We start from the raw sequence: 25338 nt of genomic DNA, 5'->3' as shown, positions 1-25338 counted from the left end.
CTCTCTTTCTTTCTATTTGTATATTCATGTATAAATATTGAATGCATTTACGTTGCATTCCCTTCTGATATTTTTATCTCTCTCTCTCTCTCTCTCTCTCTCTCTCTCTCTCTCTCTCTCTCTCTCTCTTTTTCTCTCTCTGTTTTTAGACAGAGATAAAATAAAATTGTTTCCGATATTTTCTTCAGAATTTTCATTACTTTCGTTTCAAAATATCTATTATTTTTATCTATATTTGATTTTTGACATGTTCGGTAAAAAGTAAAAAAAAAAATATTAACGATTTATACGTACATACATATTTTAGATTTGAAGATCTGAAGATAAATTCAATGAAAAAGATTGATAAATCGTCATATTTAAAGCGCAAGCAAGTTTATACTGGCCACCATAAATACTTATATAAATCAAGATCAATGGATAAAAGATATAAGATATAAGATAATTATAATCATAAATGAAATCAGCAATATACAAACACATACACGCACTCGCACTTTATATATATATATATATATATATATATATATATATATATATAAAGAATTAAAAATCTTTATGGAGAATAATCTAACATTTAAATTTTGTTTAAGTTGATTTATGTAATGAAGTATTATTAATTTAATATTTATGTAATTTAGTATCGAATTAACTGCACTCTTAATTGAAATAAATACTAAAACTTTGATTTAGAAAAAAAGAAAATTATAAGAAATGACAAAAGTCGTAACCTGAATATTTATATCGACGACATTAATATCCTACTCCAGTGATGAAACAAAAAAGAAATATTACAACTATAAATTAAAAAAAAAAAAAAAAAAAAGAAAAAGAACTATATAAAAATCGACGAAAGCTCGTAACTCGAATGAAATTACATTTATGTCGATAACTTTTATATCTTACCTCGGAGATCAAAAAGAAGGGAAAACAGGACGAAACGAAAAAACAAAAACTAAAAAAAAAAGGAACTAAAACTAGAAATAAATTGACCAAAAGAAAAAAAAGTAAGAAAGAAACCATAAGATTTTACCAAGAATCGCCTCATATTTATGTCGATAACTTTCAATATCCTGTGGCACAGATTAAAAAAAAAAAAAAAAAAAAGGAAAAAAAAGAAAAGGGAGAAAAGGAAAAAAAAGAAAAGAAAGAAGAGAGAAAAAGAAGAACGAAAAGGAAAAAAAAAGATTAACAAACAAGAATAAGAAACAAGACAGAAAGAAAAAAAAAAAAAGAAACTAATCGAAGATATAATAAAACTATTTCAGCTTGATAAGAATTTCTTAAGAATTTAATTGGCCATTAAAACGAACGAATGTTACTACGACATTAGAAACTCTTCTTCGTGTCTCTCTAAAGTAAAACTACATACATACATACATACATACATACATACATACATACATACATATGTACATACATACATAAGATAATATAGAAAAATAATCCGGTTTGTTAATCGACCTCGTCGTGGAGGGAAGTAATAAGAGGAGGAAGTCTAAGTCCGCTTTCGCGATCGCGTTCTCGATTAGTCGAACGATTCCACGACGTAAAGGGTGTCGCAAACGCGTGGCACGTTCGCGCGACAAAGTATTTTGCATACATTCATACACATATATATATATATATATACATACATTCAGAAACAGAAAGAAAGAAAGAAAGAGAGATATATACATATATATATATATATATATATATATATATATATATATATATATACATACACACAAACACAATATATCTATACTAACATAGTATATATATGAATGTTGAATGGAAGCTATAACCTCGGTAATAAAAATCGTTCGCACGCTCGCGTTATTCTTGTTCTGAAGAAGGAAAGAAATATATATATATATATATATATATATATATATATATATATATATATATATATATATATATATATATATATATATATATACATATATATATGCATATATATATATATAGAGAGAGAGAGAGAGAGAGAGAGAGAAAGAAAGAAAGTTTCGTAATAAGTACGGATAGAGAGGAACGAGGGTATATAATTTATACGGGGTCTTAAGGGATTGCACAAGAATTGGCGTTAGTGCAGACGGCAAACGGCGCCTCGTGATTCGACGTGGCTTATCGTCGCGCGAAAGCGACGTCCGTCGTCCCGTCTCGACGGGACAAAGGATCGACAAAGGATCGACAAAGGTCCGAGATCGGAGATCTCGAACACGCAAAACCGGCGCTACGGACGAGCCTGGCGCCTCCGTGATCGTTACGCGAGTCTCGCATGAAAATCATCGATAACGCGCAATCCAATGTCGGGTCACGAGTTTTCTATATACTGTATGTATATATATATATATATATATATATATATATATATATATATATGTATGTATATATAATAGTAAATACCTACGCTCTGTACGATGACTCCTTCGAACAATTGTTTTATATTCTTTTCTTCTTGTCTTTTGTTTGGTTTTTCTTTTTCTTTTTCTTTTCGTCTTTTTTTTTCTTTCGTTTTTTCTTTCATTCTCCTTCGACCCTTTCGAAATATTCAAATAAGTCGTTATCGTATTTCCGGTTTATTTATACAATCGATCTCATATGCAGAATGTATAAATAATAATTAAATATATAAATAATTGAATGATGTAATTATAATAAGTTCATGAATAAGTAATACGGTAATGTATATTATATACGTATGTTTAAGCCAAGTATTTAATCGAAGACGTGTAAATAAAACGAATGGATATATACGATATTACAAAATCATTTGAAGAAATATTGTTATATGGTAAAATAATTATTTTCATAATATCAAGCCGTGATAGAAATAATTTATAATAGAAATTAATTCGTATCGGACGAACGTATGGAACTAATTAGAAGAAATGTTATTAAAACGATTATAACATTATTCTGATAATATTAAATCGTGATAGTAATAATTTATAACAGAAAATAATTCGTATCGAAAGAATGTATGGAACGATGATAAATAATTTCATTAGAAAAACGATTTATACCACATAACGTATAGCTGACATGACACAACGACGAAGAATGATCTTTATAACAAGTAGAGAAAAATAATCGTGGGGAGAAAAGAAAGAAATAAAATGGAAAAAAGAGACAGACGAAAATATTCGACGAGACAAGAACGAAATTTCATTTTCTTATATTTAAATATAAAAAGCGTATTGTCATTACGTTTTACATGCTGTGAATGTTTTCGATGATTATGTCAATTTCCAAATGCAATCGTTGCACCGTAACCACCATTCGATATTAAAGATCTACTTTCGTATATTCGAAACGCAAGATCGAGATCAATTTCTACCCTTCTCTCGACCCCTCCTGAAAATTACGAATATTCTCGATATTCAATGTTCAGATCATTCTCGAAGATATACCACAAATTCGTCTTAATAATTCAATCCTCACGTTGTTTCGAAAATTTGTCGATCCGCAAGATTGGTTACTTTCGAATCTTCTCAATCACTCGATTTCTTTTCGTATCGAATTACGTACCTATGTATGCACGCGCACTCGCATGTACGTATGTGTGTTGTGTGTGTGTGTGTGTGTGTGCGTGCATTACCGTGGGAAATAAAAATTCGTAAAACAAACAGGAGAATTCTATTATCTCGTTATGGAGCAAAAAAAAATCACGTGCAACATTAGAAATCCATTAGAGTGATGGATTTTAAATTTCCATTTTTTACACTTTACCTGAATCATTATCCTTTTTCTTTTTTCTTTCTTTTTTTATTTTATCGTATACTAATTTTCTCTTTCTATTCGTTCATTATTGAAAAATGAAGTATGCCGAAAATAATATTTATTTAATAGTGTCTTTCTTTTTCTTTTTTAAATATCTATTTATCAAATTGAAAGATACAGTAGAAACTAGATCGATATTTTTAAATTGTTGAAAGTGTAACTTGTAAATTATTATCAACGAAAATACTATAACGAAGAAACTAGTTTGGTTTTACGTAAAATTAAAAGAATAAAAAAAAAAAAATAAAAAAAGAAAAGAAAAGAAAAGGAAATAATAAAAATCGAAAATAAATAAATGAATAAATATATAATATATATATATGTATAAATAAAATATATAACTAATATTTACAATAATAAATTAATATAATATATAAAAATATATAAAATATATAAAATATATAAAATATATAAATATAACAAATAATAAAAATATATAAGTAGATAAATAAATAAATAAACATAACGAAATAGCGTAATAATAACGTGTTTCGATGGATAAAGTAACGATGATCGATAAGTTGGGAAAAAGATTGGGGACTAGGATAAAAATTTCATTGGTGATAAGAAAAGTTGATAATTCGTAAAATCCCTCGTCGCGTCGATGAATTTTAAGAGGAAAGAACAGGTGTGTATGTGTGTTGGAATACGATAACCTGTTTCAAGAGACGGCGAGAAAGGACGACAATCCGTACGGGTAATGCGATCGCAGATTTGAGATATCAATGTGTCACAATATTTGTACACGAAACGCTTTAAATCTTTCGGCTTAGAAACAAGTTCCTTTAGCAAGTCGCCGTATCCGTCTAAAGTAAACTGTTATTATCGCGAAAGACAGCCACGCGTCTTGCCGTCGATCATGCCAAGCATTGATCGATCGAAGCTCGTTCGAAAACCGGACGTCCGAGATATCGATCTTTCGTCGGACCGGCTTGGACCGTGCGTTAACGTTGATTTTCCTGCTTTCAGTAAATTAATAAGTAGTATATTATTGTATGTGTATATGTGTGTGTGTGTGTGCGCGCGCGCGCGTGTGTGTATGTATATATGTATATATGTATAACTGTGTGTGCGCATTATATCACAATCTAATCTTTTTCTTACGTTTTTACTATTTAGTTTGTAGTATAAGTAGTATATTATTGTATATATATATATATATATATATATATATATATATATATATATACATATATATATATATGTATGTGTGTGTATGTATGTATATCTATATGTATGTATTATATCACAATCTAATCTTTTTCTTACGTTTGTATTATTTAGTTTGCAATTTGTATTATATTTTATTTTTTTATAATTATCTAGTAGAGATATTGATTATTATAATTTTTAATATGTATTTATTTATATCTGTATGATCGAGTATATTTTTTTCAATGGATGGAACTTGATTCGGAATATGTTCAAGATCATTTTCCTGTTTTCAATAAGTTAATAAGTAGTATCTAATAAGTACTATCTTCATATATTTTTACATACTATATATCATAATATTATATCATAATCTAATCTTTCCCTATTTAGTTTCCTTTCCCGTATTATATTTTTATCCTTTTTAAATTATAAGACAGATACATCTATTATTACAATAATTTTTAACAACTCAAATAATATCCTTGAATTTTAATGAAGCATACATAATCGCTCCGTATTATTATTTTACTTCGATAAAACAAATATATCTATATTAAAAAAAAAAAAAAAAAAAGAAAAAAAGAAAAGAGTTTAAATTAACACATTTTACAATCAAACAGATTTCATCTTCAAACTAAGTCCGATATTATTTATTTGCATCGTAACATTTCATTTCCATTATTTCATTCCAACATAAAAAAAACAATATTCGTTACAATAGAACATTAACTTACATCGTAATTCGATGTTGTCGTCAAGAAACAGTGACGAAAGTTTCAACGATGTTTGACGTCATCTAGCTCTAATATAATAACCTAATCCTCGATCAATCTCCCTCTCTCTCTCTCTCTCTCTTTTTTTTTCTTTCGATAACACAATAAAAAAGGAAAAAAAAAGGAGAGAAAAAGAAAGAAAAAAAGACAGAATAGACGAACATAACGAGGTGAATTCTCACAACGTGCGAGATCAACGGGCGAGGCTAAAAAGATAGAGCACGATATACTTCATCCTTCGGGACATGCTTAGAAAATGATCTTATTTGAAGGCGGCTAACGTTGGAGTAACGTTTTGCTCCATGGTGCGATATCAGCCGGAGATTATAACGTGTGCAACGTGCCGCCAGAAGATGGTGTTAAGATTACGAGAAGGTGTGGACCGTGCATCATACAAATATTTACACGGCGCGTAGCAGTGTTCATGTGCGATCTACAGGATGTTTCTAATAAGGACGACCACAATTTCTTTCGAATGCATTCCGATCATTTCGAGAATCCTGATAAGCTCTTAGAAACACGAATTAGTTTATCTATCTTTTAAAGCATCTATTATACAATAAATTATAATCTATCGGGACTCGTTAAACGATTGGAACGTTAGATGATTATATCTTTAATTTGATTAAACATAAAAAAATATTGTAATAATGTTTTAATCGTGTACTTTGTTTTTTAGTCGAGTGCAACGATGCGTTCGAAAAATGCAAATGCACTTTTTCTTTCTTTCTTTCTCTTTTTGGAGTCATTTCGCGAAAATTTTTGAGAAAGCGTTTGACGATCAAAAGCTATCGTAACGAGCTATATTTTTTTTTGTTCTTACTGTTCTTTTTTTTTCTTTAGTTGAAATTAGAAAAAATGAGGAAAATGTTGAATGGTATTGTAATGTTTTTCTTTTTTTTTTTTTTTTTTTTTTTTAGGACTTTGCTCTCTTAATAAGTGCACCGATGCGTTTGAAAAATGCAAATGCAATCTATTTTTTGAATTGAAATTGCAAAAGGACGAATGATTCTTTTATGAATGTAATTTTTGATATTATATCGTATTTAATATAGATTTGGAAATAAAGTATTTAGTACTTTATTGAATATAATATCGTTTCGTATTAACTGAATAACATAATTATATACTAAATACATATATATCTATATATTAAAATTGTGTAGTAAACAATGTACAATATCGTATTTAGTATTTTTTGTTATATAGTTTTAATATATATGCAGTATGTAATATTTCGTATTATTCAATTATATATTTAACATTTCAAAAGACAAGTTGATTTATTTCATTGAATAAAATATAAAAAAAAAAAAGAAAACAAATTTCAAAGTTTATCATCAATCGTTTGTTCGATTATTAGAATTGATTTTTTATATCTCTTAATAAATTGTATCTTCGAATCTATGAATATTAATGATTTAATCAATAAATAGCATTAAGATTTTTATTATTTTATGTTTGAATAAACGACATTGCATTTAGTATTTTTTATTAAAAATTTAAGAAAAAATAAATTCTAACATTATCAATCTAATAACATAGGATTTTTCTATAAGTATATAAAAAATTCTAATCCACCAGACATAACATATTCAAATGATTTTTCCCAACATAATCTTATTTGTACTTTTAATTTAACAAAAAAAAAATATTAAGATTAGATAAAATAACGGTAGTATCAAGTCTCTCGTATTCATTGCCGCAAATCTTAATAACATTGGTAAGATAATAATCGGATTTAAGATTCCAACCATTATCGAAAAACATAAAAATTATCTTTACGGTGAAAAATCTTGTAAAAAAAAAGAACAGAAACTTGTTTCAATTATCAGATAGATATCGTACAATTTGATTAAAAGGATCGCGTAAAATAAAATATCCTCTAAAAATCATATACGAGATCAAATAGATAAAGCAGAAAATATATTAAAATCAGAAAATATATTAACTCTTTCGAAAAAAAAAAAAAATAAAATAAAATCATAACCATATTACGTATCACGATCTTAATATACAATTCAAACTACCTTGTTATATCTCGAATAAATATTTTTCAAATTTTCTTCATTATCGAACACATATGCTCTAGATATGTGTTACATTAGAAATAAAGTGATCACTATTTTGAAACATCCTGTATAGATATAATATGTAATGTATATCTACGTGCAAAGTAGGTACATACTTTGCAACAGAGTCGGAACGAGTCAGTACTGAGTTTAAGCGAGATGGTAGCGAACGTGATCCATGAATCGTGTCGTTCCCTTCTAGGACGAAGCCATGTTGTCGGCTTTCCTTGCTTATGATCTATATAACATCGGACTATGTGTTCTCGTTTACCATCGCTTTACTCCTTCGTCTTTCTGTCCGCATGGAAAGTTTTACTATAAAAGAGATCGTTGGTGATAAATATTTAAGATTAGGACACATAACTCTCTCTCTCTCTCTCTCTCTCTCTCTCTCTTTCTCTCTCTCTCTCTCTATCTATCTATCTTTCTTTCAATGAATTATAAATAAATCAAAAAACGTTTGATATTTTATATCGTTAATATCGTACCTACAGAAGAGAAATACATATCTTTATCTTAATTTAAGTATTAGTAAGACCGAATTAAAAGATCTACGTGTATGATAATCATACTATCGTATGTTAGTTATAATAACTCCTATCACCTCGTTTACGTCTAATTGCCAAGTTTAATCGGTCGTGCGAGCCAGCGAACCGTGCCTCCGATTATCACAATTAACGAACGATTACGTTGTTGCTATTGGATAATCCACTTTCTAACTGTTAGCTCATCCGAGAGTATCTCTTTAATAATTTTTTTAACGCAAATCTTATTTACGCCTTCTTTTATCTTTCCTTTCTTTCCTTCTATCGTTCCTTCTCTTATTTTCTTTTATTTCAAATACGTCTCTGTTTAATCTTTCTTTTTCTTCTTCCTCTTGTTCTTCTTCTTCGTCATTTCTTTTTTCTCAACGCTCGAAAGCTATTCATATATCAATCTCTTTTCCTTTCTCTTTTTTTCTTTTAAATTAAAAAAAAAAAAAAAAAAAAAAAAAAAAAAAAAAAAAAAATTTCTTTCTTCTTTCATCATGCCAAGGAGAAATTATTTTCTTACTCGAACTTTATTTCATTCTTACAATTTTTACGAACATCTTTCAATTGCAATTTTTATTTTCTTTTTTATCATCGAATACTTTAATAACTTAATATATATATATATATATTTCTTTTTTCAAACATTTATTTAAACTTCTTTTTATCTTCTTCTCTTACTTCCCCAATATATCTATCTTCATTTATCTTTTTTTACAAGCTGTAAGATATAGCGTTTAAAATAATTCATTTTCTTTTTCTTTCTTTTTCGATATATCCCTTTCAAACACGTTTTTTGATCAACCATTAGATATTCACACGCGTTTATCCATATTCTTTTATTTTACTCTTCAATCACCCTTATTTTCCTTTAAGATCTACCCTATAATTCTTACTTTTACCTTACTCGTCCCACCACCTCGCTTCTCCACCCCTTATATCTCTTCCTTACGATAAACTCACTTTAAAATCGTTCGTAACGCGTTCAATGGCGTTAAAGGGTTAGATCATTGCATGTATAAATTTCGAAGTCAGCAGAAACGACCCAATAACGTGGGAACTCGTTCGCAAACCGGACTCTTCAAGAGAGCGATTCAATTAGTAGTAATTGGCAAATTACAGCCCCCGTAGATTTTCTATGGCGTCGATATTGCCACGAAACGATCGCTCGCGCTTACGCTCACACTTACATGGTTGCTCCTTGGAAAGCTTCCGTGAGATTACTACATTTTTCTCCTGCTATTCCCTTACCATTTTATAAAGACCCTTTCGACGATCATTTCAACTATTATGGTGAAACGAAGAGCAATTGATATAATATAGTTGTTTAACTCGTATCAAGAGTTATGTTCAAACGTAATGTTTCTATTACAAAGGATATATAATTTGTTTTTTCAAACATTTATTTAAACTTTCTTTTATCTTCTTTTCTTTTTTTGTCCCCAATATATTTACTGTTTTTTATTATCGAATAGTTTAACAATTCAATATATTTCTAATATATTTATATATATATATATTATAATATATATAATATAAATATATATTGTTATTACAGGTTAACAAAAATGATTTAAATATCTCGAGATAGAAAAGGAAGAAAACGTATAATAGATTGGATGTGTATGTATGTATGTGCGTATTTATAATATCATTTTTAAGATTTAAAGTAATTATCTCAAGTAATTGGATAGTTTATTTGATATTCATTACCATTAGATATTCAATAGCTTATATAAAATATTGCTTGAAATATTTTATGTGTTCGTTTTTATATCTCTTTCATTTTTTGTTTATGTATTTAATTTTTATTTGAATTAGACTTCATAAAAACGAAATCTTTTCTTATAATTGAAATGACTACTTACATAGAATCAAAAAAAAAAAAAAAAAAAAAAAAATTACAAAAATCTAATTGGAAATAGTTATCCCAAAGACAAATCTACGATGTCTCATAATTACATCACTATCAAGTACGTACGTAAATCGGTTGAAAAAAATTACGTTAATGTAATACGATGAAACGATTTAGACGATTGCATAAACACGTACTGTCCACTTTCTCCTAAATCCATTTACTTTCTACTCTATGACGAAAGACAATAAAACAATAAAAAAAAGAAAAATACCCTAACAAAATAAAATCAAATCAAATCAAATCAAATTAAAATAAAAATGAATAAAAAAAGAACAAAACGAAAAACAAAACAAAAAAAAAATAAAAAGCAGATTCTATAACGTAGTGCTTAGAAGACTCATTAACACAGAAATCCAATCGTTCGGTCTTCCATGGTACGTTAATCTCATCAGCTTGCTGTTTCGCTCTAATTACGCAAGACCGAGACACTCGATACCCATCCACTTCTTGTTTCAACCCTTGTACATACATAACTATACTTATGTATATATATATACGTAACGTTATTTGTACACATGTTGTGCTTTGAGAAAGACTCCTCCCTCTTCCTTCGAGCAAGTTCTCGCTGAATGCCAGAGGGGATAATACTAGTGAGTCGAAGAAGAGGTTCGCCTAATGGCGAACGCGTACCTCAACGTTTCTGTTACCCGATACTCAGCAGTCACGCAATTGCGCCGTTTCCGTGCGTATATATATCATGGCATCGGCCAGTATGCAAGCATCACTATGAACTATAGAAATCAAGAATTTGATAAAAGGAATTTGATAAAAGGAATTTGATAAAGAAAATAAAAGAAAAACTTATTGTTCCATCAAGTTTTAACAACTCTCATCCTACCCCTAGATTTCATTTACCTTAAACATCTTCGATGGTGATTAAACGTGTCATTAAAGAGCAAAGTATGGATAACTGGAATATTTTGAAGAATATTTATGAAAAGGATATCTTGATATTAAGGATGTTTAATTATTTGGATTATTTTGAAGTTCCATCGTTAGAAATCAATGACAAGTTGATCCGTCTGATTTTAATTAGATTGGCAAATTTGTAAGAGTTTAAAAGGTACATATGTGTGTGTGTGTGTGTGTGTGTGTGTGTGTGTATATATATATATATTGGTTTTTTATTATCGAATACTTTAATAACTTAATATATATTTATTAATATATAATATAGAATATATAATATATATTTGTTTTTTTATTATTAAATACTTGAATAACTCGAATATATATGTATACTTCTAATACATATATTATATATAATATATACATTATATATATGTAAAGGTATATATATATATATTTGTTTTTTATTATCGAATACTTTAATAAACGATATTAGAAACGAGAAATTTAAGTATCATAGATTACTTTCTTTTCCTATCTTTCTTTCCTTTCTTTTTTATCGTTGTTATCCCTATCAAATTTACGGATATTACAGTAGTTCCTACGTTATCGACGAAAATCACGAGATACCGTACATACGTATGTATTCGAGTCAGGCGAATGGATATAGTCACGCAGCTATAAATAGTAACTAATCCTACTAACCCTTTCTAAGAAGCACTACAACAAATCGTAGGACTATTGAACTCGTATCCATCTTTTTTTCTTTCTTTCTTTCTTTTTTTTACAAAAGAATAAGAGCAAATATATCGAAATTTTGACTTATTAGGAATAACTTTGCATTTTACCATTGGTTAAATTCGTTCGTCCTGTTGTTCATTGCTTCCGCGTTAAAGGAAATTGAAAGTTCTTACCTAAGACAACTTTGCTTTGGTACTACAGGGTATCTACCTAGCTAGCTAGCTACCTAGCTATCCAGCAAAAGAGGAATAGTATCCTCGGAAAGGAGACTCAATGACCCGTGGACATCTTGGACCTTTTGTAGGGTCCTTCGTGGAAACGATAAAACGACCGACGACGTACAGAAGAAAGAAATGAACAAGCGGCTCTCGTCGCCACCGAGTCAAGCGCCGCCAGGAAATGTTTCCCTTTATACCTATAAGGCGTTATGACACACCAAAGAGAACCTCTTCTCTAGCTTATTTGCATCTACCTCTTACATACGACAATAGTATTACATCCTAGATTCATCACGACACTTGGACAACTTAAATCCACTTTTCTTTTTTTTTTGCATTTGTTTTATAACATTCGATCGAAATATTCGAAGACGAATCTTTCGTCAAATTTTTTTTTAAGAAACATTTTTCTCCTTCGAATTTCACTCGGAGAATTTAAATACACTTTTCTTCTTTTTTTTTTTTTCTTTTTTTTTTTACTTTATAAATTACTTTTTGTTTTTTTTTTTGTACGAACAACATGGATCTGATACGATTGGATGTCATTCTATGAAAGATTTATATAAATCACTGTACTATGATACTGACGCAATTATCCAGTTTTAATTTAAATTTGTATACATTCATAACGTTGGATTCGTTTGAAAATACTCGACATTCGCTTTACGTAGACTCATTTAAATTGTTATAAAAATTAAACTATTAATCGTCGACTTAAGTTAATAATTAATTCTTCTTTAAGTAAAAGATTAACAAGATCGAATTAAAATCAAATTAAAATTTGTCCGGAATGTAGAAACACGTAAGTTGCTTTCATCGTTACAAAATTTATTATTAAAAGAAAAATTACTCGACGAGAAAAATTGTTCGTTTCTACACAAATATCGTGCCACCGCACGTGTTGACTTATTTCTTATAAAAAAAAAAAAAAAAAAAAAAAAAAGAAGAAAAAGATTCTTACATCGAATAAAAACAGAATATAATACAAAATTCCGTGGACTTTCTCCAAAGAATAAAAACTACACCAAACGTCAATCTAATATCTACCTGCGTAAAGATTTATCCTAACAATCATAGGACAATCATGTTTAGCGGAAAGTCATTCACGTGATTTCGATTTACGTTTCTTTTCTCCTACAATCACGATTTAACGTTAATTTTACCTTTTGTCCATCATGCGAAAGAAAAGAAAGAATACTTTGCTATTACGATCATGGCCGTAATATCGCAAGGACAATACGAGTTACGTTTAACAATGAAAGCGCACGATTGTACGCACGCTCTCACAATGGATAGATAAGGAAGCGCATGTAAAAGGAATACCATCTAGGATTGCTTATATACATATATACATATATACATAAACATATACATAAGAACACGCATATATATTAAAATCATACATACATAAGTAAAAACTTATATATATATATATATAAATATATATAACTTACGTATATCATACATACATGGATGCATATGTATATATAACACATCTATATGTATATATATATATATATATTTAATACATATTTTTTATACAAACATATATATATATATTTATATATATATTATATTTATATATATGTTTATGTATATATATTATATATATATATATATGTATATACTTGGCTGATACGCGAGACAACGGATGAATGCGACGGCCATTCGCAAAAGGGAAAAGTGTTCGCCTTCATTGGCGATGCCCAGCGCATCTCTTTATCTGATGGAAAGAAGCCGCCTCTCGAGACTTTTGCCCTCGTGCGAGATCGAGCTTGACTATTCGTGACTCATCGTACCCCCATCGAGATCGCTTTTAGAAACGCTCTTCCATACTCTTCGTCCAATCGTAAATTCGCTTTCGATGCTCTCCTCGACGATTCCGTGAAAAAAAAAAAAAAAAAGATAGGTAAAAAGAAACAAGATAAAAGAAAAACAAGGTTTCCTTAATTCCTTGCAAGTTCGTTTCGATTTTGTAGTTTCGATTTTTTTTAGTACGATTCTTTAGCTAGAATGAAAATCTTCTTATTAATGATATTCTTTGGAAAATCGAATGGTTATTAATAAATTTATTAATGATTATTAATAGTATAGAATATCTGTGATAAATGTTTATTTAAAGTTACGAAAATTGAAATAAAAAATATGTATATATATATTTTTTTTCTTTCTTATTTATATTGATTTCATCGTAAGATTGATAAATTGAAAAATTGTAATACTAATACGAATTTTTACTTGAAATTATTACTATTAAAATAAAAGAAAAAAACATATATATATATATATATATATACATATATATTATGACTGTATCACATATATCATAATATTGTATAAATTGAAAAATTACTACTGTAATATATTATACTAATAAAAAAAAAAGTACACATACAATAAATATATCAGATAATTTTATCGTAATATTAATACTACGTAACACGATGCAATACTCGATGTAATGCTTAAAAAAAAAAAAAAAAAAAAAAAATAAAGAAAGAAAAAAAGAAGAAAGAAAGAAAGAAAAGAAACAAAATAAAAATGAGTTAGTATTATAATCGTAATTACGGAAATGCATTAAAAGAAGGATAATTGAACGATGTTGTTCGTTGTTCGTTGTTCGTGTTCCACGAAGAACAAGCTCCTGAACTTAATGCGGCATAATCGATGGGCAGACCCGAGCCCTCTAATACGAAGCGGCCTCGAAAGCCGATAGTTAGTGGAAAGTGGAGATAAATGTAAAACGTGACGTGCTTTCGAACCGTCCGTCGTCGCAGTGTAATTGGGCGCAAAAGTCGGTTACGAAGAGACGAAGACAACGAGACGAATTCACGAGAGGAAAGGAACGTAGAAATGTCGCTCGAAACTCGAAAGTGCGTGTCGTTAAAACGGGCCTCGAAATTGGAGAAACTTCTACGCAATAAAAGTTGAACGGAGGATTGAGAGAAAGAGAGGAGAGAGAGAGAGAGAGAGAGAGAGAGAGAGAGAGAGAGAGAGAGAGAGAGAGAGAGAGAGAGAGAGAGAGAGAGAGAGAGAGAGAGAGAGAGAGAGAGAGAGAGATTGGAAATCAAAGGTGCCGCAGTGAATGACAGTGATATCTACTAGGAGGAAGTTTAAATGATCGAAATATCCTAAAGGTTATTTTTTGTTTTGTTTTGTTTTTCTTAGAAAATAATAGTTATATTATCTCTGTAATCTCGATCGATGCTATAATGAAATTGCCATATCTTCTTGGTGTTATTTTTAATTAAAAATTAATTATATATGAGTATATATATATATATATATATAAGTATTAATATATATAAGGATATAAATATAAGTATTAATACATATATATGTAATATACATATAAATCAGTATTATGAATAATAATAATACATATATTTAAGTATTATATAGGTATATATATATATATATGTAAGTATATATGTAGGTATATATATATGTATTATTATGTCTTATATATGTATATATATTAATTATATGCAAATATTATATATAAATATATTCGAATATTCGCAGTTACACTATAAAGAAATTATTAAAACGATCGATGTTTTAGTTCGCTTAAAAAATAATTACCTTATACTAATATCGTGATATCACCATCGATGCGAATAAAAAAATAATAAAACTTCTATTCCTTCTATTCCTATATTCTTTCTATTACAGCGTTCGTTTAGATACGTACTTACACGTCCTCTCTCACGGTGATATTGCGATGAAATACTACGACGAAATAGATACGTACGAATTGTATCGATTTTGTTTGTTTTTCTTACAAACTAATAATAATATAGACATAGCGTCATCGTCTTCTTAGAATTTCCTCTTCTTAGAACTATCAATGTACGAGTGATTGTTATACACACATATGTTTGTATACACTGTCTAGGTCACGTCGTTTATATAACATATCATAACTATAGGTAAACATTCGTTTGTAAGTTATAGCAAAAGGAACCAGGTCGAAAGATCATTTCAGTTTAAACACTCGTCTGGTTAACAAGTAAGTACCCATCTTATTTAATTTACTCTCTTCGAATTTAAATTTAGATTAAATTATCCGATTAGATATCATGCGTTTTATAAATTTCGTCGTAATCGATCACTAAACGATCATTCAAAATCATTGCGATTAGATATAATAATGGTTTCTGAACGAAAGAAATCTCTTTATTCTTTTTTTTTTCTCCATCGTAAAACTACGTCTAACATTTAAGAAGTTTTAACGTTACGATGTATCATGACATCTTTATAAATTTATCACCATAATCGAAGAAGGATGAGCGTACTTGAATAAACTGAATATTTCGTACAAAAATCTCGTCTTTCGTATAAAAATCAATAATTGCTTGATTTTTTTTTAGATATAGAACGTTATTATTTTAGATATAGGTCGTTATTATTTCTAAATAAAAATATAATATCCCGATTATATATATATATATATATATATATATATATATATATATACATATATCATATATATACTATACAAATATATATTAATATACATACAGTGTGTGCGTGTGTGTATGTAATTAATAAACTTCGAAACTTATTAACGAAACCAAGAAAGCTCGCATAAGTATATAAAAAAAAATTTCGAGAAAACGTTTAATCAGATGAAGAGAAAGAAAAGGAATAAAAGAAATAAGCTAACAGGAGGAGAACAAGGAATATAGTTCGATATTCGATTAATTCAAGTTTGATTGCTCAATATCGTACGAATAATTCTCTTCTCTTTCCAGCAACATATTGGACGTAACGTCGTTCTCCTTCTACCATAATCACTTCACATACATAAACCCAAACACACACACACACACATATATATCGAGGCTATTTCCGTGAACCAAATACGGAGAGTTCGAAGATGCGGTCGAAGAGAAGAGACACAAAAGAGATGATCCGACGAAAGGGTAAGAAGTTGGAGAAGGAAGTGAAGTATAATACGAGAAAGAAAGGTGTGAGAGAAGAAGGTGAAACAGAGAGAGAAAGAGAGAGAGAAAGAGAGACAGAGAGAGAGAGAGAGAGAAAGAGTCTCGGACGATCAAAGTAGAACGCGTAATAACGGAATGCGCAACGAGAGGATTTGCTTGAGGGCGTTCCGTCATTATTGTCCTATACGTGCTTGATATATTATGATGCTTTCTTGTCCTCTTCGTCCTCTTCGTTCTCTTGATCTTGTTCGTATTCATATTCTTATTTTTGTTCTTATTTTTGTTGTTATTTGTATTTTTCTTATTTTTAATCTTGAAGAATCATTCTGGCAGAAATGAATCATTGATTACGACGGCATGACGTTCTAGATGAAACATCAAAATGACTTGTACTGTTAACGTTCCCTCGATCGATAGCGTTACGGCAATTAATTAACATTTCTATTATTTATTAGCGATCTCGTTCTATTTAATTTTATTACAAGCGAGTTGTAATGTTGGATATGTGGAATTGAGTCTTTAAATTTCATGGACTAATTATCGTATTTTGATGAATTTCAAAGGTTTTTCAATGGTATTCGTAAATTCTTAAATTGGTAATAAGTTATGTTTCATTTAATCGATCGTATAAGAAATTAGAAATATGATTATATATATTTGAAATATATTTTATATTGAGATAATGAAAAGGTTCAAAAAAAAAAAAAAATATGTTTATGTAGATAGAGTAACAATTCAGATGAAATAAATCAATAGAGTAAAGAGAAGCACGTAAATAATTAATAACGTAAATAATTAAGTACTTGTGAGTAATATATAGTAAGTATTTATTGTTTTATTTAAGATCGAAACCTTTGAAGGGTTACGATCGTTATTGGACCGATCGAAATCGTAATTAAGTAATAGGCTTTGCGAAGTGAAAGTCAGTCTACAATATATAATATAAGTTAACGGATAGATTGTATGTATATATATATATATATATATATATATATATATATATACACATATATATTGTACCTACATAACTACGTTTTGAGAGATGAAACGCATCTCGTATCTAATTATCATGGAATGCTTTGTGTTTGCGAGTAGCCGACTCAATCGTTTAAATTTAACGACCGAACGCAAGAAAATTGTACGAGAATGGTGCTTGGATCATTCTCCTTCATCGTTATAACGATTCAACAATACTCTTGCTTATGAAACGTAGTTTCTTAATCCGCACGAAGTAAACTATTTTTTTTTTGTCGTATAAAAGAATTATTATAAAAATGAAATAGATACAATAGTAGACATCCAATCATGTAACAAGATGATTACGTTTTGTGTTACGTGAATTTATATTACATCATTCACGTAAGAAATTATGTACATATATACATATGCATTTAGAGATACATATTATTTATTTATTTATTTAACATAATTATGAATTTTTAATCGGATAATATAGTTTTATCTATGACAAAAATCGTAAGTAAAATAATAAAGAAACAGATAAATTTGTTGTAACAGAAAGATTAGTAAAAAAAAAAAAAAAAAAAAAAAAAAGAAGAAGAAAAAAATACATGACTTAATCGTCTGTTAATGATATATTCTTGTTAGAATTTATTTTATATTGTAACACAAAAGTTATGAAAAAGTTAGCTAAAAATTATCTATTAATGATATATATTTTTTCAAAATTTATTTAAAAGATCCTTGAACAATTTTTTTAATCAAATAAATATTTATGGTGAATGTTTATGATATATTATGATCGATTAAGAAGATATATGCTTTAATAGATGTTATACGAACACAACATAGAATTTTTGAATAGTATTATATGAATTAATTTTATATTAACCCATGCTGTACGAGAATCTAACGTGTAGTATAAAAATATGATCTTATCAATTGATCTGCGAATTAATCAGTTGATTAAATTACGATTGACATGAGTGACCATAAATGGAGAAACTTCGTTCCCATAAATCGATAATGGGATCGTAATGATGATTAGAAATCGAGATATCCTGTACTACTTATTATCAGATGAGAATAATCTTTATCATTTATCAGTTATTAAAGAGAATTCAATTAACTCGTTTATTATATACATATATAATATATAGTAATATATTAATAACAATATATAGCAATATATTAATATATTGCGTTAAACATAATATAATATATTAATTGTATTAATATATTAATAAACGTTTATTATTATTATTTACTATTACATTATATTAATTGCTTATTTACATGTTGCTAATATTGTAATTACTTTAACAATATTTTCATATAAACATAATACCACTTGTCGTTTCACGAGATAATTGATTTAAATTCATTTCAATAAAAAAAAAAAAAAAGGAATCATCAATCGATTATTTACGAAAAAAGAAATCAAATTATCGATAAAGAATATCGATCATTTTGATTTTCGCTATACGTCTTCTGTATTGATCATTTCTTTTCAATCGATCAATAAAAAAAAAAAATAAATAAATAAATTGATACTTAAACGTTCCCCTCGGAGCTCTTCAATTTTGTGTTAATTAAAGGGAAAAAAGAAAAAAAGAAAAAAGCAATAAAAAACTAAAAGAAAATCATTAAAATACCTAGTTATGGCGCCTACAAAAACGATTCGTCCGTTTTACTCGTAATCTTACGTTTTACTCTGTAATTCAAATATGTTTTATTAATAATTATAAAACGATCAACGAGCAGAGCAAAGTAAAATCTCATGAAGGCTATGACGAGCGAGTCCAATTCGTAAGAAGAGCGTATATGCATGTAGTTACTTTGAATTTAATTCTAGGCTCGTGCGGAAGGATCGTTAAGAAGAAATTATAGCGCGTAAGGATAAGTACTTCAGACACGTAACTACACATTTATACGTGGGGGAGAGGGGTGAAAGATCGAGAGAGAGAGAGAGAGAGAGAGAGAGCGAGAGAGAGCGAGAGAGAGAGAGAGAGAAAGAGAGAGAGAGAGAGAGAAAGAGAAGAAAGAGAGGGAGAGAACTAAGAGTATTTTTACGATGACAATTTTTAATCTTACGATTGTTAGTTAATGGAATATTCATAAATAATATAAAAATCTCTGTTGTCTTCACTGAAAAAATTCCTTTCTAAAAAGAATACGATATAAAACTTTTCGACAAAATCTGATTGGAAAATCTGAAGTTATTACAATATAAATTACATTAAAACAAATTATATCGTAAGATAGATAGATATTTTAAAAAGAAATCTTTTACTCGTAATTAAAGTAAAATCAATTTACCGAGCGATTCGACTGGAATATTAAAAATATTAAATTCTTTATATATCAACATTGTTGATTAAATATTAACGAACTTAAAAGAACGTACTTACGAACGTATTATTTTCGTCGAATTTAAAAAAGAAAATAAAAAAGAAACTAAAAAAAAAAGAAGAAAAGAAAAATCAGAAAGAAACGAAACGAAACGAAACGAAACGAAACGAAACGAAACGAAAAGAAACACTTATCGAAAGAGATCTTACACATATATTATCGAGATTTCTATAGGTTCAATACCAGGAAAATGCATTAACACGTATTTGCTTAAGGCTAAGTAGATGGAAGAACTGAACGGAATTATTGCCGGTGGTGAAACGGCCACCAACGTTGAACGTCGAGAAGGGAGATATGCCGATGGTAAAGAAAGATGGATAGACAGGAAGAAGAAGAAGAAGGAGAAAGAAAAAAGAAAAAAGAAAAAACAAAAAACAAGAAAGAAGAAAAAGAAAGAAGAAAAAAAAAAAAAGAAAGAAAAGAATAAGTTCGCAAAGAGAAGATCGACGCGTCTACTACGTAGACAGGAATCGAGTGACTCTGGCAAAGGAGGTCGAACATCATCTCGAGGTCGACGAAGATGCCAGAAACGAGGTTACCGATCTCTCGTATAGTCACATGGAATACGAGCTCCCAAGAAAAGCGAGCTTTCGCGATCCTATCGATCTCCTGTCGTGCACAGAATTCGCTAAGAGATCGAAACAGAGATCAAAACCGTAGGGTGAGTTCATCCAGCGATACCCTCGCTAACACCATCAACAACGTCAACATCAATATCAACATTAACACCATCGTCATCGTCCGTCTTCCTTGTTTCTTCTTTTCCTCCTTGAAGAGGATGCATCGAGCCTGCGATTTTCACAAAGTGAAACTTTCTGTCTGTTTTTTATATATATCGATAAGGAATTCTTTGCGAAGGCGAACGGAAGCTGGTTATTTCGTATTAAGAGAAAGGTGAGACGACGTAAGTGAAGTGCATTTATTTATTTTTTATTTTTTTTTTGTTCGATTTTGTTGTATTTTTTTTTTTTCGTCTTTTTCTTTTCTTGTTTTTGTTTTCGTTTTTCGTAATTGTTATTTTTATTTGGACGGTAGCAACCGATGTCTATTAAGATTACGTACCTCGATCAATTCGATCGATATCGAAGTTGAGCGAGTGTAAAAACGGACCGTGCGAATTTTCGCGTCGTCACTTCGGATATATTGTGTGTTTGTGTGTATGTGTGTGTGTGGGGGGATATTTCAGAAAGATGTCTTGATGATTTTTCTACGGTACGATGAATATTATCCTGTCGGTATCTTTTCGTAGTAGATTTAATTATTGGATTCATCGGTTATTGATTAATCGGTAAAACATTTGGAAATTTTTCATATGTTAAGTAAATAAAAAATTTGGAATTATTTTCGATATTCATATATGTTTCGTATTCGTTCAATTAATAATATACGATTAATTGCTGTAGTGCTAATTAAAAATTCTAAATCTTCAATATTTTGTATCCAAATAAACACAGTATTAAGTAGAAAGTTTTGACAACTGAATATAAAATATATATTCGGCAAAATAATTTCTGGTAAATATTAATTATATATATTTGATTTGGTATCTATTAAATAAGATCATGTCGAATTATCATTAAACTAGACGAATCTCAAGAAAGTTAAAACATACAAAAAATTCCATCAATCAATGTCCGATCATGCTATTGCAAAAACTTTCACATTGCCATCGAAATATATCTCGTTTGTTGGAATTGCATGTAGTTAAAGAAAGAAAGAAAGAAAGAAAATAATATTATCAATAATAAAACGAAAAATAAAGAAATAAATTCGTAAATATCATTACAGATAGATTAATTCCAATTCTTACAAATTCTTTCGATTTTCGATATATTGTATTATCGAAAAAAAAAAAGAACTTGGCGATTGTCGTATAAAAAAATAAAAGATACTTCGTCCTTCGAGGACAAGCGATACCCATAACTCTATAAACCCTTGAACGTTTGACGTTTATATCGAACGAAAGTGAACTTACCTCGTGTGCTTGATCCTCGATACTTCGGAGTACAGCAAGATTGCGTATAGTTGCTCGACGTGATTCAAAGGATGACTCCAATCTCGTTGCCGCGTTACCGACTTCCTCCATCAATCTTCTTGCTCGTTGTAGAGATGATCTGTCGGTATTAAAAAAAAAAGAAATAAATAAAAAAAGAAAAAAAATATATATATAAATAAAAGTGAAATGAAGAAAAAAAAAAATATAGAAAATTCTCTTGACGAATAATTATAATCGCTTTCATTTCTCATATTATCTTTTTTTATTTATTTATAATCGTTTAACGCGTCGATACGGAAGTTGAACTTTTAATCTCACTAATGTCACGTTACTTAGGGTGACTATGAACGAGTATATGATCATAGAAAATATATATATATATATATATATATATATATATATATATATATAAAGGCAAAACTAAGCGTGACTAATCAACGTATCAACTTCCGGCTTTCTGACAGTATTTACGACTTTCTATGTTCGATTGGAGGAAGAGAAAGAGAGAGAGAGAGAGAGAGAGATAAAGAGAGATATAGAAAAAAATGAAAGAAAAATTTGAGAAATAAAAAATCGTAATTTTAATATTGGATCGATAAAAATAAAATTGCAAATTAAATTGGAAAGCTCACTTGATGTAATCGATGTGTAAAAGAGACGTAGCCCGCTCTTCCAAAGCTGCAATGGCTACTTCAGCATCCCTGGACGTTCTTCTCAATGTTGGATCCGTTAGGAGCCGACCGAGAGGCGTCAAGGTGCCAGACAAACTCGTGCATTCCTTTAACTCTGACATTTCGAGCGCTAATCTGCGTCCAGCTGCATGCCATTCGCTCATTAGTCCATCGTATTCCTAAAAGGATAAAAACGAAATGATATTAAATTTATTTTATATGTATTTATTTGATTACTCAGAAAGAAACTTAATGTTTCTTGCTTAATTCGATTTTTCGATTATTCAATTGAAGGTTTGAATTCTATGTTAGATCAATAATTATTCAGATAAAAAAAAAATATATATATATATTATTATTATTATTATTGTTGTTGTTGTAATAATTGTGTAATCGTAAGACTGGAACAAAATTTTATATTCCAAAGAATTTATTATAATATGGTAATAATAAAAAGAATTTATTTTGTTAAGATATAATAAAAATTCTATAGATCTTTGATGATATTAGAATCGTGAATTTTAAAAATGTGTGAATTTATTAAATGGAATATTTGTATCATTACTAATTCTTCATAGTTTATAATATTATATATTTTTGAAGTTACATATTATATATGCATATATATTCTAATTAAAAATAATTTCTTTTTTGAAGTGTCATAGTTAAGTCTGTAAGAGATTTGTATCATGATCGATCCTATATAGCCTTGTTTAATTATACTAACCCATCCATATATCTCTATTTTTTCAATTTTAAATTATTTTATCGTCACAAAAGTATAAGTTATCTGATATCCCGAAAGTTAATATTTTCTAAGTACAACTACGTATACTTAGTATAGTATAATTATACTAGCATAAATTACGTTATAAGTTTCACGTTATATAACTTTTCTCTTATTTTTTTTTCTTTTTTTTTTTTTTTTTAGATACTAAAGAAACTTGAGTTATAGAGGGTTAATTAATCTAGGTAGTAAGATAATACTGTTTCTATTATGTAAAATATAATATTCAATAAAAAATATTTAAAAGCAGGAAATATGACTATAACATACGCACACAAGCGTATATATACACACACACATATATATAATTAAATGTAATTATTATTATTATTATCATCATTTTTTTTTTAAGGTATTCATTTATCAAAGTATAAATTGTAATTATCTCCTATCCATCACGTTAATATGAAAAAAAAAAAATAAAAAAAAATAAAAAAATAAAAAGATAAAAAAGAACACGGTTTCTAAAGAAAATCGTTGAAAAAAAAAAAAGAGAAAAAAAGAAACACACATATACGTACACACATTTTTACGAACCACTTGATTATATACATAACATCTACATACGTCATAAACTCAAGTAATCACATTCACCGTGCGATTATTAAGAATTATAAAACAAACAATATAATAATTGAAATCAATGGGATATTATTGACACACGTCTTAGGAATGTAGTTCAAACGATCTAGATCGATGAATCGTTCATTCTAATTGACCATATGGAATTCATGAAAGCTTAGTTAACTTCCTTGAAAAATTCTACCAACGCGTTTTAACATATTTAATCGATAGAAAAATTGATAGTAAGTGATTACGTCAAACGGTATCCTATAAACGTTGATCGTTCGTCCGAGTCGATCGTGTAAAGGATCGGAATGATGACTAAGCGTAATGAAACGAAGATAAATTTAAATATAAGAACAGGAACGCAATCGTTGAACATATGACGATAAGATAACAAAGTTTTGACTAGCCGATGAGTAGAGAAATGAACGGTGAACACCTACGAGCAGGAATCGATTGAATAATACTTTACATGTTCTTTCGATTGATGTCTTATTCGGTAAAATTATTTGCTGGATTGATCGATCGACAAATCGATCGGTCAATCGATCGATTGGTCGGTCGGTCGATCGATCGGTCGATCGATCGATCGATGAATCGTTTGAACGAACGAACGAACGAACGAACGAACGAACGAACGAACGAACGTAGAGGTACGTTACGACGATCGATCATTGCCTTGGGCTATCATCGTCTTGATTTAACTTCGGTCCGATTTGGATGGTCTCTCGAGGTCACAACAATTATTCGAAACCTTAATCTTCTTCAAATATTCCGTATAATTCGACGTTAAAACGTTGAACGTTAACGAGGAACGTAATAACGATGAAGATCATTTTCTAAGAATTCTTAAAATCTAACCCTTTAATCTATTTAATATATCACGTTTAATTTATTAGAAATATAGTAAACGATGATTATTGTTATCGTTGCTGTTGTCGTTGCAATGTTATACTTTTAATCGATCTC

At 28.9% G+C, this 25338-nt stretch overlaps 1 protein-coding gene across 4 annotated transcripts in view; it reads right to left on the bottom strand.

The window, feature by feature from the left end:
* The window catches only part of LOC122636288 (puratrophin-1-like), a 346508-nt gene that overhangs the window by 84222 nt on the left and 236948 nt on the right, over positions 1-25338 (bottom strand). For all 4 annotated transcript variants that reach the window (XM_043827348.1, XM_043827349.1, XM_043827350.1 and 1 more), the window contains 2 exons: positions 22977-23194; positions 22324-22462 (listed from right to left, as the gene is read on the bottom strand). In XM_043827348.1, coding sequence (XP_043683283.1) covers positions 22324-22462; positions 22977-23194 — 357 coding nt within the window. The remainder of the gene's footprint in view (positions 1-22323; positions 22463-22976; positions 23195-25338) is intronic.

This window comes from Vespula pensylvanica, chromosome 21 (assembly GCF_014466175.1).
Source record: "Vespula pensylvanica isolate Volc-1 chromosome 21, ASM1446617v1, whole genome shotgun sequence".
NCBI classification, from domain to species: Eukaryota; Metazoa; Arthropoda; class Insecta; order Hymenoptera; family Vespidae; genus Vespula; species Vespula pensylvanica.
Note: the sequence above shows the minus strand (reverse complement) of the source record. Positions and strands in the feature narration are given on the sequence as shown.